Below are 19,535 nucleotides of genomic sequence, written 5' to 3'. Positions count from 1 at the left end.
TATGTAAATACAGTACGCTACGCCCGCGCAACGTAGATCGGCCATACCTGAATCTAGGCCTGTATAGCTAAATTCTGGAACATATCCATAAAGGATACATGTTCATTCACTTTTACAATCAACAGGAAGTTGTTGTATTGCTCCCCCTGCTGGTGGTTATGAAGGACCAAAAAAGCAGCAGCTTCAGACTGAGGATATGCAAAAAATGTAAAAGTAAGAAAAAATATTTTACCAATACAATCTTTTGTGCCAGTGATTAATGTGCTTTATTAAGACTTAATGAATGTGACTGTAGTACTCCGTTATTGCCTACTCGTCACAAGAAAAGCAAGACAGCTGCTGTTGCTTAAAATGCTACTTGTCTGGCTGTTTTTGACTTCAATACACCTAATTCACTGATCCATAATGAGCATACAAGTATTGGAAGTCACGGAAACGTCAGAATTGTCTGGGGTAAGTGACTCAGAAAGTACAGATGCCAAAGTATCGTTATACCTGCCAGGGGACTAAAATTTTCAGGCAACAATGGCGGCCTCCAATTCTCTCATGACCTGTTACTAATAAAGCAAACCTACGAGGAATATTCACACATCACAATAATCAAGGCACAAAAGAGCAAGGGCTGGCCTCTCCAATGATATTTAAGGACACTGGCTGTGACGTTAGTCACTGTCATTTTGAAACGGGTACAAACTCAGCTCAGGTACAAAGATCAGCCGGTGCATTCACTGTATGTGTTTGCTTCAAACTGCCTAATTCTGATATGTGTGTATTATACACATAAATTCAAATGGTCCTACACCTTGTGATCTCATATTTTTCTGTTACAGGTGTAGTCTGTCCCTTTTGTCACTCCGATTGGCAGTTCTTTGGTGTATCATGTTATTTGCTGTCTCCCAGTGCAACTACCTGGCAGGAGAGCGTACACTGGTGTAGGATACAGGGAGGCCACCTGGCTGTTGTCCGTAATTTGAAAGAACAGGTAGGTGCAATTCTGACGCTGTTAATACAAAGATAAGTGGGTCAAAAACGAAACCTTATACCATATTCTTTAAACACTATAGGAAATTGCAAATAATAACTTAACCAATTAAGGACCGAGCCTCTTTTTGAGATTTGTTGTTTACAAGTTTTTTTTCTAGCACCCTAGAGAATAAAAAGGCGCTCATGGCAATACTTTCTGTCACACCGTATTTGCGCAGAGGTCTTACAAGTGCACTTTTTTGGGGGAAAATACACTTTTTTTAAATTAAAAAATAAGACAGTGGGCCATATTCTGAGTAAAGTTACGATGGAGTATCTCAGGATACTCCATCGTATCTCTCTTTTTTGGCCAGTGTATCTATGCGAGTGATTCTTAGAATCATTTTCGCATAGATACGCTGAAGATCCGACATGTGTAAGTCAGTTACACTGTCGGATATTAAATGTAATTACTCCGCCGGCCGCTAGGTGGCGTTTACGTTCAGGTCTCATTTGTTTATGCAAATGAGCCTGATACGCCGATTCCCGAACGAATTCGCGTCGCTTACGTCGTTTGCGTAGGCGTAAGGTTACCCCTGCTATATGAGGGGTAACCTTACCCCAGTCCCACGTAGGCCATGTTAAGTATGGCGTCGGGTCCGCGTCGTGTTTTCCCGTCGGGTACGTAGTTTTACTAAGTCGTTCTTGAATACGACTTTACGTCAATGACGCACACGTCGGCGTCATTGACGTTTTACGCCGAGAACTGGAGCATGCGCACTGGGCTATTTTAAGCCCGGCGCATGCGCAGTTCGTTAGAATCGGGGGCGCGCTTAATTTAAATAGAAGCCGTCCCCTTGGATTTACGCGGGGATACGCCGGGCCAAATACACTACGCCGCCCCAAACTACGGAGCAAGTGTTTGGGGAATACAGCACTTGCTCCTGTAGGTTGGGGCGGCGGAGTGTAAATGGCTTACGCGCCGCCCGCCGAAAATTTAAGAGAATATGGCCCAGTAACAGTAAAGTTAGCCCCATTTTTTTTTTTTTTTTTTTTATATATATATAGCCAGCCAAGCAGGGAAGAGAGACACTTACTGACGGCTTGGGTAAGTGGCGGAGATGGCGTAGTTGCTGTAGGAGGGGGGCCCTCTCCCGCCCCCGAGAAAAGTGATATTTTTTTTGTGTGTGTTTGTTTGTAATTTAGAAAATGGAAAATGGATAGGTACAGCAAATAGGGGTGTTCCCTTTGGTCGCTGTAATTCTGGCGCTATATTCTCCCTGGATGTACATTGAGGGTGTTCGGAATGATTTGATTATTATTTTGGATTATTGTTTTATCTCTCCAATGTATTTATGTTACTGTGTATATATGACTGTTGTGAGAACCTGGACCTGCCCTTGGTGGTTGAAATAAAATATATATCCACCGCAGAGACCACTTTTATCTGAAACCAGACCACTCACTGAAGAAGAGGATACCGGGGTTATGGCAGCTAGCTGCTGCCATAACAACGATATTCTTCTTCAAATTGCCGGCGTATATCGCTGTGAGTCGGCCCGAAAAGCGGTTAATGTTTATTTATAACACATGTGTAGCAGTACCACCATAGGGGCTACTGGTGAATGTGGTCATCTCCCACCCTGCACAGCCAGGTACACAAATTCCCAGTCACTCAGAGATGAAAAGCAGTCCTTGCAGCTTTGTGTTTTTTTTTTTTTTAAGGGAATTGAACTTGGATGGGGAAAGGTGCATATGGGATGCCCATTTGATTGATGCAACTTGTAGGGACTTGAACTATATACACTCCAGGATATATATGTAGCACTACCCCCGAAGGAGCTGCTGGTTTATTTTGGGTCTACACTCTGGCTATCAACCCCTGAAACTGGCTCGAACCCTCCCTTGGCACAACTGGTATCAGTAAGGATTGTGGACCCCACTAGCTGCTGGAGAGCACAGTATTTTATCATACCACAGTAAATATGCAAATAAATTATTACCTTATGTTGCACTGGTCCCACAGGATAATAGAAAGACGGTACACAGATTTGCACTCAACCAAGGGAACTTTACTTGGTAAAACATAAAGGTAAAAGAACAAAGGTAAAACAGATAGTGGACTACTCACAGGACCCTGCAAGACTCAATAATAGCAACAAATAAATACAGGTTGGATTTTGGTAACTCTACAGACCTGTGTAAGCACACAGCAAAGGGATTCCTTCAGTAAGACATATTCACACTGAAGCACCTCTTAACCAGGCCTCACCCAGCTCTCACCGACAGCAATGCTGTGCGGCTTAATATACCGTAACTAAATGCTTAACTAGGAGAATATATATGTATCAACAACACACTTTGCCTAACAGGCAGTCTTTAAATCATATACCTCACCAGGGTAGTTCGGTTGATCTGACCAAACGTCAATACGATCGTTATCAACAGTTCACGCGTATTTTAGTTGCATGCGGTGGTGCACAATGATTGATTTGTAATCCAAAGGAAAGGACAGATAAACTGGAGAAAGATGCCTGGGTAGCCAAGTCACAATGGCAAGTGTACACGATTCACTCTTCTGCAACACAGTCAGTATCGTTGGGCAGGTGCCCATCTCACCCAACCAGGCCTGGCCTTTCCAGATAGCTTTGTCTGCAAAACTCCGATCCGCAGTCTTTCACACAACCGTCACACACTGCCAATCAAACAGGTCACCGTTGCTCTGGGACACAGTCCGGTCACTCCATCAGGGATCCTCTCTCTCTCAATGGGTAATCCGCAGAGGCGTAGATAGGCCCAGAAACTCATGCCCTGTACACACGATCGGTCCGTTTTCATTGGACGAACCGATCGTATGTGGGCCCCATCGTTTTAAAATTTTCTGATGGTTAAAAAAATGATAGAAAAAAACGATCGTCTGTGGGAAAATCCATCGGTCAAAAATCCACGCATGCTCAGAATCAAGTCGACGCTTGCTCGGAAGCATTGAACTTCATTTGTCTCTGCACGTCCTGTTTTACGTCACCGCGTTGGACATGATCGGATTTCTAACTGATGGTGTGTAGGCAAGACTGATGAAAGTCAGCTTCATCGGATATCTGATGAAAAAATCCATCGGTCCGTTTTTATCGGATGAACCGATCGTGTGTACGTGGCATTAGGCCTAGGCTTCCGGAGAGGTGCCTCACACAGGCCTCCTTCTTGGTTGAAGAGGCGGTCCAGAGAGAGCGCGCCAAAAAAAAGTCCTCCCCCTTAAATTCCTTTCACCCAGCAGGCTGGGTGGGGCGCAAAGTATTTTGGGATTGCACAGTTGCACTCTGGGTATTGTAGTCTGTCAGCTAACCAGGGCAATGGAGTCTTTATCTCTCTGTACTCTGATTTCCAGCATTCCTTGCTGCACCAGTGTAAAACTAAACAGAAGGTGGCTATCCAATAGTTGGCCACCGGAGGGAGCTGAGTTCCTTCTATATCTGCAAACGGTAGTCTTTTAACCATATAGAAAGTGATACTCTGCTACATATATATTATCTCCTCTTCTACTTCCAGCACACACTTGCTTGCAGACTATCATTCCCAGGACCAGCTAGCACTGATGTGAAGATCTGACACAGACTCAGTCAGATTCAAAGTGAATGCCCTTTGCAGACAGGAACTGGGGGGGCCTATGGTGTGGCAAAATTAGAAGTCTTTGGTGATAGCTGTTCTATCTGTTGCTACTGCTCCCAGTACCACCTCTTCAGGCACTGCCAGCCCTCCTGGCTGTAGCTGCCCCTTTCCACTGTCTGTTCCACCACAGTCTTCCTGACTGGCTCTGCACCCATCCCAGACTGCTTCATCCCAGTCCTCTCAAGCGTGCCTCACAGTCCTTCTGACTGTGTGTCACTCACCAGCCCTCCTCCTGAAGACTTGCCTGGCAGTGTTCTCCCGCAGTCCTTTCCTTGTTCCCGTGCCTCCTGGCCAGGACACTTCTATATGTCTTAAAGATGGTCCTCTCCACACCCGAGCCCAGGCACAAGGTCACCCCCCCCCCCAGACTTGGGAGCTCCCTCAAAGGCCATGACAGCCTTACACTCCAGATTCCATCCAAAAACTCCTCTATAGCTGGGCTGACCCAGAGCATTTGAGGGGGCCTGCCCCTGCCAACCCAGGTTGGGGATTGGTCATGGCCCTCAGAATACTCCATGCAGCTCCACCTTACCTCCACTCTCATTCTTCTGGAAGTTTCTAGCAAGTTTGAGAAGTAGGGGGAGGTCTCAGTGATGTTGCCTGTGAGTCATCCAGCTCTCCCAGCTCTGCCCAACCCAGGAATACACAGACAGGCTTGGCTGCTAGCCAAGCCTGCACACATTTACCTACACTAACTAAACAACACTCTACACTAGGGGGTGCTACACATGAAATAAAGGCTTCCATGCAAAGTGACAAATTATTACTTAAAGGATATCAAAAGCTGTGTTTTAAAAACAAAAAAAACAAACATGTCATGCGTACCTCTTCTGTGCAGTTGGTTTTGCACAGAGTGGCCCGGATCCTCCTCTTCTGGGGTCCCTCAGTGGCGCTCCTGGCTCCTCCTCCTCCTCGAGTGCCCGTTGGAGAGCTGCCCTCCCTTGGGGCACTCGTGCATGCGTGCTCCCTTGTCCTGCTGCTGCGTCTATTGACTGCGCTGCTATCAATCTATCCAACCAGGACCCGAGACACTAGCTGGAGCTGGAAAGACCAGGTTCGGGTAAGTAAAAGGGCAGCCCTTATGCATCGCAGGAGGTTTTTCACCTTAATGCAAAGAATGCATTAAGGTGAAAAACCTTGAGGGTGTACAACCTCTTTAACTGTCCTGCAACCTACTCTGCCAAACCACGCAGGGTTGATGAGAGACGCTTGCTCAAAGAACTTCTACACTCAATAATTTCCCGGTTGCCAGATGTTGGTAATGGTATCAACCTGCTGCACTCAATATTTTTCTCCACCAGTCCATGTCTCTACAGGAAACAGGAGCTGGTGGAAGGAACAACAATGTATAGCAGGGGACAGACACCCAGAAGTATGATGAATGTTGACAATCTGATTAGTATTCAACCGAGCAGAGATCAGTACCAGGACAGGTAAGTATTAATTGTTTGTTTGCCTTGTAGAGTTTGACAGGCTGCCAGCAGCGAGGTTGGATAGTGTGCCTGTGCCCTCCAGCCACAGTTGGAGCCTCATGCATCAGGGCTAAATATTCCATGATGCCTTTCAGTGAAAATCTGTCTTATTTGCAGTTGTACATCCATTGCATACCTGTGCAAACCTAACACAGTTGTGCTGCCCATCATTGCATAAATGTACATAATTCTTAATAAATCTTATGCCCCGTACACACGAACAGAATTTCCGGTGGCCTAAAATCCGATGAATTTTTTTGTCGCAATTCTTTTCAAGCTGTCTTGCATACACACTGTCAGACCAAATTCTGACCATCCAAAATGCGGTGACGTAAAACACTATGACGAACCGAGAAAAATTTAGTTTATTGCTTCCGAGCATGCGTCGACTTGATTCTGAGCATGCATAGGTTTTTTCTCCGTTGGAGTTGCACACAGACGATAGGAAATTCCTATCTTTTTTTTTCCATCTGAAAAAATAAAACATGTTCTATTTCTAAACACCGACAGAAAAGTTCATCTGAAATTCTGATCGTGTGTACGCGGCATAAGGCAGCCCGACTTGCGTTTTAAATGTGTTACCAATTTGCTTAATAAATGTCCCTCAATCAGTATAAAAAAGGTAAGTAGTAAACAAGCATAGGTGTGTGTCATTGTTATGGGTATGTGCAGGTTTGATTGTCTACTTTGTTTGCCTATTACAATCCTATACCACTATGACCCCAACAAAAATGTACCCCCACAGGCTCATTAATCAAATATTATTTCTCCCTTCCGCAGTCAGGAGCAACAATTTGTATACATTTTCCACAAGTGAAGAGGTGATGTGGCACCAGCCACCGCATGGCAGTGGAATAAGAAAGGTTTAATTTGAAAGAGGTGGAGCGTTGTTCCACAGGACTCTAGCAATTGGGGGGGATCCAGGTTCACTACCACAACCGGTGTACAGTACCTGTATGGTGACACTGTCATTTCTGAATTGACATAGAACATTTCTATGATGGGTCTATACCTGTTGTATTGGTAGTCTGGCTTTGGAGGACCAAACGGCTTCATCCTTGGTGGCGGATGTGTGCTATCATCTTTTAACCAGCTCTGGAAATAACATCTGGAATATGTGTGAAGTAATAGCTTTCTCTTTCCTATTAGAATGAGTGACCTTATATGATGCTTGAAGGTAAGCTTTTCTAAGTACTCTTGTCTTTTCCAGTATTTCCTTCAAGATTTGGTGAAAGAGACATCCTGGATTGGATTGTCAGATCGTGACCTGGAAGGGGAGTGGCGCTGGGTGGACGAAACCCCGTATGATAAATCTGCCAAAATCAGCAAGTAAGGAGAAAGGTTGCCTAAGGTGTCTAATGGTATTTTTAGAGAATAGGAATTTCCTGGATAAGAACATGCATCAACAACTATCAGAGCCAATAGACAAAAATGATGGGTCACACCCTCTGAAATGCTGGCACCACCCGTTTCTGCGGTTCTTTTGGCCTACTGCAGGTCCCACAATTCCTTTAAAGTGATCTATGTGTAGCGCCTGTGTACTTTTCGGTACAGGTGCTATGTCAAATTTAGTGGGATGAGAGAGTTATTTGCTCTCATCCATGTTGATTTGTTTCAATTCGGCGGTTGCCAGCCCTGAACTGTCCTGTGGGTTGTCCTGTGCTCCAGAGATGTAGTTCCATCTCTGGATGGCAGGTGGCGCCATAGGGGTTTAGGGGGAGGCGCCCTTTCTCCAGCAGCCAATTAGAGTGTTTCCCTCGCGGAGCATGCTGGGGGAGGGTATTTCTGTGGCAGACGCATTTTTCCGGGGTTCTTCGCGGGTTCCTGGTTCCAGGTGCGCACACCACGGGCCCCGACGATATGGCCTACCAGGCCGGGGCGCATGTGCTACGCAGAGTTCCTGACTCTGGGCCCTCATGGCCCGGAGCAACTGATGCTGCCAAGGGGCCCCAGTGACTTACTGGGTCCCCCATCTCTATTAAGAAGATCCCAAGCGAGTTGTGCTGTTCGGTGGGGAGTCGGTCTGAGGTGAACCCGGAGGCAGGTGATCCAATAGGGCTTAGACGAACCATCGGGGATCTGGGTGACCGGATACTGACAGGTTGTATGCGGCAAACTGTCGGTCGGTGGCCCCAAATATAACAAGTCTACCTGAGGGAGATTCAGGCAAATTATTGACTGGGAGGATTCGCTCTATCATCCATGTTCTCAAGTGCTAGGCCTGTGGCAGAGGTCTCATCACAAATCCTAATTCTATTGGAGCCAAGTCGGTGGCAGAGACTTGTTCCTTCCCAGAAGTTCTAAGTGACGCTCTGGCTGCCAGGCCTGTGAGAGGGACCTGTCCAGGGGCACTTTACCCACTTCGGCTGGAGTGGCGACGAGGAAAGAGCTGGTATTAGAAGCAGGACTGCTTCTGTTTATCCATAGGCCTGAATCTGCAAAGTTTCTCCTTTTCACCAACCTACTTCTATCTACCTCAGTTGACTGTTGGTCGTGTTGGACCAGTAATAAAGCATAGAAAACGTCACCCTGCTATCTAGACATTCCGTTATTGCTTCTCACCCTCATCATCACCCCTAGACACATCACAGAGGTAACATAATTACGCTGATCCCAAATCTAACCAGCGGCTCCTGAGGGGGTATCGCTACATATGGCATCAGAAATCAGTCAGTTGCATTTTCTGGCCATGTATGAGATTTCAAAGTGAATGGCATCCTGTAAAATTGATCATCAAAGACTTTACTGCATAAGTGTCTGTAATTAGTTCACTTTCTGCCTGACATTACTAAACATGGCCCAATCAAACTGCATCAGCATCTGCTGGTCATTAAGTTCTTCAGCCTGACTTTGCAAGATGTCATCAGGGCCGCCTTACACAGCTTCAGGCATGGGCTCCCTGGACAAGAGAGCCGGGGGGGGGGGGGGGTACTGCCGCCTCAAATTGAGAACCGGGGGGCTGCCGCTAATTGAGAAGCGGGGGGCCTGAATTGAGAAATTGAGAGGCGGGGGGTTGCCACGAATTCAGAAGCAGGGGGTGCTGCCATCGAAAATTGAGGTCGGGGGGCTTTGGGTGCTGACGATCAAAAAAACAAGAAAAATATTTGAAAAAAAACTTACATATTTTTTTTTAAAAGGGGGGGTTGGCACCCGGGGCCCTGGGGACCTCCGGGCTCCTTAAAAAAAAAGGGGGGGTTGCCATCTGGGCCCCTGGGGACCTCCGGGCCCCTTACAGGTGTACTGCCTGTACCCCCATGATGGCGGCCCTGGATGTCATAGATTGGGACTGGCAGAGCAAATTACTAGTATCGGGTATTCCACTAAGGGTCATTGGAAAGTCTAATTACCGTTTTTTTTAATGGAATTCTAGGGCTAAATTTTGTCTTTAGTTATGCATAGAATGGGGATCGGTACAACTTTTTCTTAATTGCTGCTTGTGTCCCTATTGAAAAGATTTTGCCTAACATTTTGTGTGGTCACTGGAACAGGAAGCAGCGGTTTTACTAATACCAGGCACCCAGGGCACATGCCCCACATCTATTGTGGACATCATTTGTGTGCTGCCCCAGGTCCCTATGCCACACAATGTTTTTAATTTCAAAGTTCTGACACTACAGTGCCATTCGCAGTGCAGCTGCCAAAAGGCCCCAGATAAGCACAGTAGGCCTGCAGTTTAGAGCTGAGGGAGACCCCTCCTCGGCTCTGAAACTGGATAGAGGGGCAGCATTATAGAAGAACCGATCCCCTCCATTGCCTGCAGGAGGGAGAGTTGGAAAAGCAGGCTTTCAGCGGCTGCAGGAGTTAAATGGAGGGGATCGGTTTCTCTATATGCCGCCCCTGCCACCCCTCCTGTCCAGGTACAAAGGGGAGCCACATGGGCCCCCTACAGCATCGGACCGGGTCACAATTGCAACCTCTGTAGTTACGACCTTGCTCTGTACATTACATTCTCCTGGCTCCAGTTCTCTCTGCATTACCCACTTCTGAGCCCTGCACTCTTTATGCTATATTGTAGATGATATACTCTAGACCAAAGTGTTTATTGCCTCAAGGCTATACTGTACATTACATACTCTTGACTAAAGGTGTGCAGATAAGCATCTGTAATGGAATAGTTTTATTTTTTTCAAATTGATTATGCTGATGTTTATGTGTGCCTGTGAAATTCTCATTTGAGGCACAGTATTTAAAGAATATTTCTTAGGTACAAGAAATCTGGCATATGTGTGCCATGCATACAGTGATTAAGCCCAGGTTTTATTTATCTATGCTTCCATAAACCCCTCCTACTCTTACACAATTTGGCCACACTCAACGTTTGACAGAGTGCGCTACCTGAGCCACCTACATCCCCCTCATTTTATTGCCCAAGGGTGCCTCGGCTCTTTCACAAACCTAACATCACCCCTGGCAGGAAATAAGGCTGGACATATGTTGGTCCCCATCTACATATACGAGGTGGATAACAACATCCATACATGTAGCTGGGAATTTTTTAGCCACTTTATTGAATAAATATGGTAATGTATGTATTAAGTTTTAAAATCACAACGTTTCGTTACTAAACAATGATAATAAATACATATATCATGGCTAATCAAACAACATTTTTTATAGTCCTTGGAGCAATGACATGCAATACAATATACCACTATTTCCTCCACATAGATATTTCTTGCTTTGAAGTAACAGAATTCACTCGGACCTACCCAATACGTTTCCAATCAAAACCATTGACAATACATTTCTTACAATACCTATGGGTAGTGAAAATAAATCCTAAACGTGTGCCGTTTAGGAGATATTTTACCTTGTAGTGCGCCAATGATGTCATCGGTGCATGGGCTGTGAAGAAACGGACCTCCGTGCCATTTCTTTACTTGCAAGTGCTGTGACTGACGACTCCCACGCGCATGCGCGGACAGTGCAGGTAAGTGTCACGTAATGGGCTAGTATGCGATGCATACTAGCCCAATATTCTTTTACTTTGCAGGGGTAAAAAAGAGGAAGCAAAACCCACAGCGGCTCTGACTGGAGCTGTCCGTTTTTTTTCTTTTTCTAACAATCTGACATTATTACAGCGATCTCCCCTGCTGTTATTTTGTGTACTAACTGGGGGACGCATCCCCCCCCACCCAAAACACTCCAGTTAGAGCTCTCAGCCATTTTTTTAAAGCGGAGGTTCACCCTAATTGTCAAGTTTTGCTGTTTAAAACCAGCAGCCATAGTACTGTATCTATCCGTTTTTTTTTTTTTTTTTTAATAGGCCTCCTTACCTTGGAATGAGGGCCTTTTGTGAGCTGTCACTCACTTTTCCCCGCGGGAGTGGGCTTGGTTTCGAAAAATCCCCGATCAGCGCTATGTCTCCTGGGAGTGAGTCCTGAGAATCCCAGGAGACGCGCTGTGTTTGAAATCCCGCGGGTCACGTGACTAGTCTGGCTAGTCACAGCGGGGAGTGTCCTTTTCAGGACACTGCCGGCAGTTGTCCTAGCAACTATGCAGTGTTGACGGCGTGGCTCGCCATCACACTGCATAGTTGCTAGGACAACGGCCGGCAGCGTCCTGAAAAGGACACTCCCCGCTGTGACTAGTCACGTGAAAAGCGAGATATCGCGGGATTTCAAACACAGCGCGTCTCCTGGGATTCTCAGGAGACACCGCATCCCAGAAGATAATACAGGAGGGATTCACGGTGCCAGCAGTTAAGATGGCAATGTCCATCATCAATTTTTATAAAATCTACTTTTGGGGGAAATCGTCCTGGTAGCGGCTGCGACTAGGAGACTGGTGAGTACAATTTTCGTTGTACCATCAGCTTTACAAAAACGTCTTTAAAAAAAAACATTTTCCCGCGGAACTCCCGCTTTAAGCCCAATGTGCATGGAGCCTTAGGCAGCAGTAGAGATTGTGCCATTTGTTTCAAGAGAACAGCCTGGTAAAACTACATTTTTACCAGATCTGAAGACTGGGGATAGCAATTCAGTATAATATTTAGACATGAAGCCACTAATATGATAACATGTAATGATAATACAACTACTGGATGAAGCACTCCTATTACCTTTGCCAGTGGCGTTGAGTGTATTGAAGTGTTTACATAAATCCAATGCTTGTGAGTTTGAATCCTGAGGTAGTCACCTGCTTGGTTACTGCACTTTGGGGCAGATCCACAGAAATCTGCACCCGCGCAGCGTATCAGAGATACGCTACACCGCCGTAACTTTCCCGACTTTGGTTCGAATCCATAAAGATTTGGCGCCGTAAGTTGCAGCGGCGTAGTCTATCTCTAACGGCGCGTAATTTAAAACGGCGATTAGGGGGCGTGTTTCATTTAAATGAAGCGCGTCCCCGCGCCGAACGAACTGCGCATGCCCCGTCCCTAAATTTCCTGCCGTGCATTGCGCTAAATGACGTTGCAAGGACGTCATTTTTTTTAACATAGACGTGAATTACGTCCATCCCGATTCACGGACGACTTACGCAAACGAAAAAAAAACATTTCAAATTAAACGCGGGAACGACGGCCATACTTAACATAGCAGGTTTAACTATACACGACGAAATACCAGCTTTAACTATACGCCGGAAAAAGCCGACTAGAGACGGCGTAAAAAAATGCGACGGCCGCTCGTACGTTCGCGGATCGTCGGAAATAGCTCATTTGCATACTCGACGTGGAAAACGACGTGAACGCCACCCAGCGGACGCCGAAGAATTGCATCTTAGATCCGAAGGCGTACGAAGACGTACGCCTGTCGGATCTAACCCAGATGCCGTTGTATCTTGTTTTGAGGATTCAAAACAGAGATACGACGCGGGTAATTTGAAAGTACGCCGGCGTATCAGTAGATACGCCGGCATACTCGCTCTGTGGTTCTGCCCCTTTGTTTTTAGGCAGCAGTTGAGATTGTCAAAGTGGGAGACTAGTCTAGGTCTGATGGTAGCAATTTAGTAAAATGTTTGAATATTAATGCACTAGTCATATGATATTTCATGATGTTAAAGCTCTAGTTCTAAGTACCACTTACCATCAGAGGAAATGCACTTGTGTGTATGCCACTAAGCTAGCAAATTAATTGTTGCAAGTTTGAATCCTCAGGTGGCTACCTTTTCAGATTTAGTTATTACGTTACAAAAACTAAAGAAGCCCATAATAACCAATCAACTATGGGTTATTACACTTGCTGATTGAATTTAAGGGCCCAGATTCACGTAGGGCGGCGTAACTTTAAGCGGGCGTAACATATCGTATTTATGATACGCCGCCGCAACTTAGAGAGGCAAGTGCAGTATTCACAAAGCACTTGCATCCTAAGTTACGGCGGCGTATCGTAAATGTGCCGGCGTAAGCGCACCTAAATCAAATGAGGAAGAGGTGGGCGTGTTTTATGTAAACTAATCATGACCCCACGTAAATTACGCTTTTTACGAACGGCGCATGCGCGCGCATGCTCAGTATCACGTTGAATTTTCTAAGTAAATTGTGCCCGCTCAATGCTTAGTCGACGTGAACGTAACCTACGCCCAGCCCCATTCACGGACGACTTACGCAAACGACGTAAAATACGACGCTGTTCGTACGTTTCCGACGTCCATACCTAACATGACTTACCCCTGCTTTATGAGGGGTAACTTTACGCCGGCGTATGTCTTACGTAAACTACGTATCTTGATACGCCAGGCGCACGTACGTTCGTGAATCGGCGTATCTAGCTAATTTGCATTTTCTACGCGGAAATCTACAGAAGCGCCACCTAGCGGCCAGCGTAAATATGCACCCTGAGATACGGCGGCGTAGGAGACTTACGCCGCTCGTATCTAGGCAACTGTGAGGCGTATCCGATTCTATAAATCAGGCGCCGAGTTGCGACGGCCCGCATTCGGAGTTACGACGGCTTATCTGGAGATGCGCCGTCGTAACTCCTTCGTGAATCCGGACCAAGATGTATAGGCACTGCTGTCTGGCTTCAGCATGCAGGTCTGTGGTGCAGTATGTAGGGTGGTGAATGAGGAATCTGAAGGCCATGAGTTTGATTCCCAAAGCAGAACAAACAGGTTTCTGCTCAGTGCTGTTTGGGGCAGAACAGCAACTATGTGCTTGGTGGCGTCTCTGTGTAATGAGATGTTAAGGAGCAGACCTTTGTCATGTGCAACCTTGATGTGGGTGACATTTGCACCATGTAAATGAAGCCTCAATTAAATGAGTTGCCATGTAACAAACAAGTGGGTGTCAATTAAACCATGTGAATGAAGCCTCAAATAGATGAGTTTGAGCCATGTAATCATCAAGTGGGTAACCTTGACACCATGTGAATGAAGCCTCAGTGAAATTAGTGCCAGCCATGTAACCATCAGGTGGGTGTCTTGAAACCATGTGATTGAAAGCCACAAAGTACAGGAGCGTTGGTGGGGTGAAGGTATACAAAGTAATTATTATTTTTTTGGGCAAACACAGGGCTTATTTTTCATCAACATGCCCTTCTCCTTCAAAGTATTCCTTTCCTAGTCCTAGGTTCACTCATGCCCACACTGATGGCGGTCCACACCACCGACTTAGTCAAGTCATGGCCACTTTATTTACAATTTCATCCACCCTTCACACAACCCCCAAAGTCTTGGTGCTACTTTGAGGAACCATATTTGCTCACTTATGGGAATCAAACCTACAAGTCCTCTAAATCAAACTTCATAAGCTTACATGTTGCGTCACAGAACCAAATGACATCAGAGTTAGATGCTAATGCACATATATCATGGATCTAGACTCTCTAAGCCTTTGAAACATAAAGCAGTTACCACATCAGAGATTTGAACTAAGAAATCCAGGGCATTCTGCAAAATACTTTGTGGGAAGGCACTGGTGGAAGCTATTATTCTTGCCCTTTCGGCCTGCATGTTACTGTAGTGCTCAATCCCAAGAGGGCCTGCTGGTTGGTCCCAGGCTCCTTTCCTAGATTAGTGCAATAGCAGCCAGGCACACAGCAACAATCACTTTTCTGGCTCAATGGACAGTCTAGGGCAGGGGACTCCAAACTTTCTAAACAAAGGACCAGTTTACTGTCTTTCAGATTTTATGGGGGGCAGACTGTGCCCAGTGGGAGAAAACAATGCCACATCTTTGGTATAAGGGGGAGAAATAGTGTCAGTGGGAGGAATATAATGGTTACCAGGACAAATACTGTAGAGAGGGTCCAACCTTTCCCTACTCTGTACAAATGTTCAAAAAAAAAGTCACTAACCTTGAACAAGGATGTAGATCAGGAAGTCGGATAAAAGTTCCTAATCGCCTTTTCTTTTTCAAAGCTGGTGACTCAAAGTTTTGATACAAGGGGGTCAGCATGACAGTCATGGTATTAGCATTTTCAGACAATATCAGCAATAGCAGCCCCCTCATGACTCGTTTTCCCTTATAATTATTCTTGTGTAGAACCATTGGGTTGTTCAACATTTAAACAGTGGAATTAAAGCGGATCTCCACCCAAAATTAAACATGATCGCATAAATAATAGTTCTCCTAAAGAATGCTGAAACCGATATTTTTAATTAAAATAGTATTTACTGTACCATTAAACTGCATGGGCTTCCGGTCTGCCTCCCTCGGGTTTTTGTCGGGTTTCTCTTAGTTTCCTGTCCCGCATAGTGTCTTCTGGGAGCTTGTGTCATATTCTGGGAGCTGGATATCGTATTCTCCCCTGTTAGACAAAATATTGCGCGATTTCGAGGAAGTGACGCGCGATTGTGATGCGCAACACAGACGCCAAAGCCGCTGGTGCCCGTTGCTCGTGCGCATGCGCGTCCACCGCAACAAGGAAGTGCCGGGCTGTGGGCTTATGCCCACAGTTAAATTGGTGCAGAAACCGGAAGGAGGAATATAACTTTTTATTTCAGACTGTATAGCAGCGGAGCGGGTGGGGAAGACAGGACACGTGAGTTGCGCAAGTTAGGGTAATTTAACTTTTAAATAGCCATTCACAAAAAAACGTTTTTGGCGTGGGAGATCCGCTTTAAAGTTGTTTTTTGTAACTATGCCACCAACATTTTGTGCCACTTCTCAGTCAACCTAAATTTAATTTCCTTTGTCTATCTGAACAGTTTGTGGATGCTGAATCAGCCGGATAACTTGGGTAATGAGGACTGTGTGACTCTATCTCCAGGCACCGGATGGAGCGATGAGATGTGTGTAAAATCTTTTCACAGCATCTGTGAACATCAAGCCTTCCAGCTGGTTGTGCACAGGAACATGGTCAGTAACTAACCTGCTGGGCCAGCAGAGTGAGGAAGGTCTGGGGTTTCCTATGAAGAGACAGATCCAAAGGGGTCAACTGCAAACATTCAACACCCTTCAAAATGTGGAATTTGCAAAGTTGATAAGATTGTTTGAAATTTCAGTTCAGTACACCAAAAGTTACAAGAATGTTGAATTTCAAAGGGTAATTTTTTGTTCTTCACTTTGAAAAATAAGGCTAGTGCAGCCACAAGCTACCACATATTGCATTTTGTTCTTGGGTTTAGATATACAGTACTTTAACCACTTGCCTACTGGGAACTTTTACCCCCTTCCTGCCTAGACCAATTTTCAGCTTTCAGCGGTGTCGTGCTTTGAATGACAATTGCGTGGTCATGCAACACTGTACCCATATAACATTTTTATCATTTTATTTTTTTACACAAATAGAGCTTTCTTTTAGTAGTATTTAATCACCACTGGGCTGTTTATTTTTTGCACTATAAACAAAAAAATTGCCCAAAATTTGGGAAAAAAAAAATGTTCTACAAAAACTCCCAGCATGCTAAGAGATAAGCTCCTTCCTGGAACAGACCTGTGTGAATAGTCTGGGGAGTGATCTTTGTGCGGTGAGACAAAGCCTGTGTGGCTACCATTACTAAAACTCTAACCAGCAGGGAGTTATAGGGACTGGGGCAGCACTAGGCTGTACCCAGGCGTTAGGTAGGGACACTGATGTGTTTAGTCAGCGGTCAAGTTACCAGGGTTTATTTGTGTATTTCTTTTGTTTTTGTCACATTTGTTTTGTATATAGTTCAAATAAAATCTGCACCTTTTTGTTTTCCCCCTACCACCGTCTGCTGTGCCTAATTGTTTTTGTGTGCTGAACCCGTCCAGGGGGTCACACACACCCGCTGACAGGCTAATCCCCTCACAGTTGGTGGAGAACCAGTGGCAGTTTGGAGTAGATACTGAAACAGCTGGCTCTAGCAAATGCCAATCAGCAGCAGCCAAATGCAGGTTTGCAAAAGAGCCTTGCAGCTCAATAACAGAGCCTTGCAGCCCAGCAGCAGACAAATGCAACTTTGCAACAGAGCCTCGCAGCCCAGCAGCAAGCTCACCAACAAGCTCAGCAGCAATCTGAGGCCCACTTTATAGACCTGTTGCAGAAGCAAGAGCAGAGACTACAACAAATGGAGACTTTAATGCAGCAACGTCCACAGACCAGTGAGGCAAGTGGTTTCACTAATACCGCATCCTTTGGGGTGAGACGTTTACTGACAAAAATGACTGGAGAGGATGATCCAGAGGTGTTTTTGACCACATTTGAAAGGACTGCTGAAAGGGAAAAATGGCCCAAGGAGCAGTGAGCTGGACTGGTGGCCCCTCTGTTAACTGGGGATTCGCAGAAATCTTATTATGACTTAGAGCCTGACCAAGCAAAAGACTATGTGGTGCTAAAAACTGAAATATTGGAGCGGCTGGGTGTCACCCTGGCTGTCCGGGCTCAGCGTGTGCATAACTGGACTTTCCGGCTTGGAAAACCGCCCAGATGTCAAATGTATGATCTCATTCACCTAAGCAGGAAGTGGCTACAGCCAGAGACTTTGTCCGCACCAAAGATTGTGGCACGTGTTGTGATGGATCGCTTCCTGAGAGCTCTTCCTACTCCCATCCAAAAGTAGGTAAGCCATGGAGACCCAGAAACGGCCGATAAGCTTGTGGATCTTGTTGAGAGGTACTTGGCTACAGAGAACCTGACTGCCTCTTCCAGAGACTCACAGACTTTCCACTCTAAGACCAGACCATCCCCAGTGGCGGTTAAGATGATTCCAAGGGGTGAGGGTGGAGAGAGTGAGAGGGTGGGGGTTCTCCCTAGTGTCTGGCGAGAACAGTTGTAGAAAGAAATGTTTGGACAGCCGCACTCTGGAAAAACCTTCTCGGTTGCCTTTTATTGATAAGTGTTCAAACACCACACATCACAGCAAAGACAGGGGCATACAGCTGACGTTGCGCACTACAATCAGTGCTTACTCATAGCTCTTGTTTTTAGCCGCGTGGGTATTTGTAAGGAACTGCTTACGGACCAAGGTACACCATTTATGTCCCGGGTTATGAAAGAACTGTGCAAGTTGTTCAAAGTGACATAATTGCGTACATCTGTGTATCACCCCCAAACAGATGGGTTGGTTGAAAGATTCAACAAAGCCCTTAAACAAATGTTAAAGAGGGTGGTGGATAAATATGGAAAGGATTGGGACTGTCGTATTCCCTATTTAATGTTTACCATTAGGGAGGTACCCCAATCCTCTACGGGTTTCTCACCCTTCGAATTGCTCTATGTGAGACACCCAAGAGGGCTGTTGGATATCACCAGGGAAACTTGGGAAAGTGAGAGTTCTCCCCACAGGAGTGTGATTGAGCATGTCGCCCTGATGCAAGATAGAATTGCACAGGTAATGCCAATTGTAAGGGAACATTTGGCCCAAGCACAGTTGGCACAACAGAGAGTGTATAACCGTGGGACCAAGACCCATACCTTCTCCCCGGGGAATAGGGCATTGGTACTTATCCCTACAGTTGAAAGCAAGTTCCTCGCCAAATGGCAAGGCCCCTATGAGATATTGGAAAAAGTGAGCTAAGTGAATTACAAGGTCAGACAACCAGGAAGGCGAAAGCCCGAACAGATCTATCACATCAATCTGTTGAAAGCCTGGAGGGATAGGGAATCCCTAGTCGCAGAAAGTTTGTCACCAGCTCAGTCTGATTGCGTGATTCCTGAGGTTGGAATAGCAGGCATAGGTTACATTCACGTCGTAGGCAGTGATTCGACGTATCTTAGGCAGTTGTTTCGACGTGATTCTGAGCATACGCACTGGGATGCGGCCACGGGACGGTGCATGCGCCGTACATTTTAAGTACTTCTATGGCGCTTGGCCCATCATTTGCATGGTGTCACGCCTCATTAGCATGGCTCATGCCCACTTCCACCTACGCTGGCTTCCGCCGAGGAAACCCAGCGTATCTTTAAGAGAGAGTGGGAGCGAATGCTTTGTGAATCCAGTGCTTGCCTCTGTGCGCTGTGTCGGCGTATATTAGATATGCCACGCCCGCATAAATATGCGCTGATATATGTGAATCCGGGCCATTGTGTTTATTTAAAGCAGGTTATACAGTACCGCGCTTGTGCTGTGTATTTGGCTCCCTGT

General features: G+C 45.9%; 1 protein-coding gene across 1 annotated transcript in view; it reads left to right on the top strand.

Moving 5' to 3' along the window:
* Positions 1–16,661, top strand: part of LOC120914126 (C-type lectin domain family 10 member A-like) — a 39,732-nt gene extending 23,071 nt beyond the window's left edge. Inside the window, exons 4-6 of the mRNA XM_040324621.1 lie at positions 831–982; positions 7,312–7,430; positions 16,194–16,661. Coding sequence (XP_040180555.1) covers positions 831–982; positions 7,312–7,430; positions 16,194–16,356 — 434 coding nt within the window. The 3' untranslated portion in view covers positions 16,357–16,661. The remainder of the gene's footprint in view (positions 1–830; positions 983–7,311; positions 7,431–16,193) is intronic.
* The last annotated feature ends 2,874 nt before the right edge of the window (positions 16,662–19,535 follow it).

Source organism: Rana temporaria, chromosome 9, assembly GCF_905171775.1.
Source record: "Rana temporaria chromosome 9, aRanTem1.1, whole genome shotgun sequence".
Classification (NCBI taxonomy): domain Eukaryota; kingdom Metazoa; phylum Chordata; class Amphibia; order Anura; family Ranidae; genus Rana; species Rana temporaria.
Note: the sequence above shows the minus strand (reverse complement) of the source record. Positions and strands in the feature narration are given on the sequence as shown.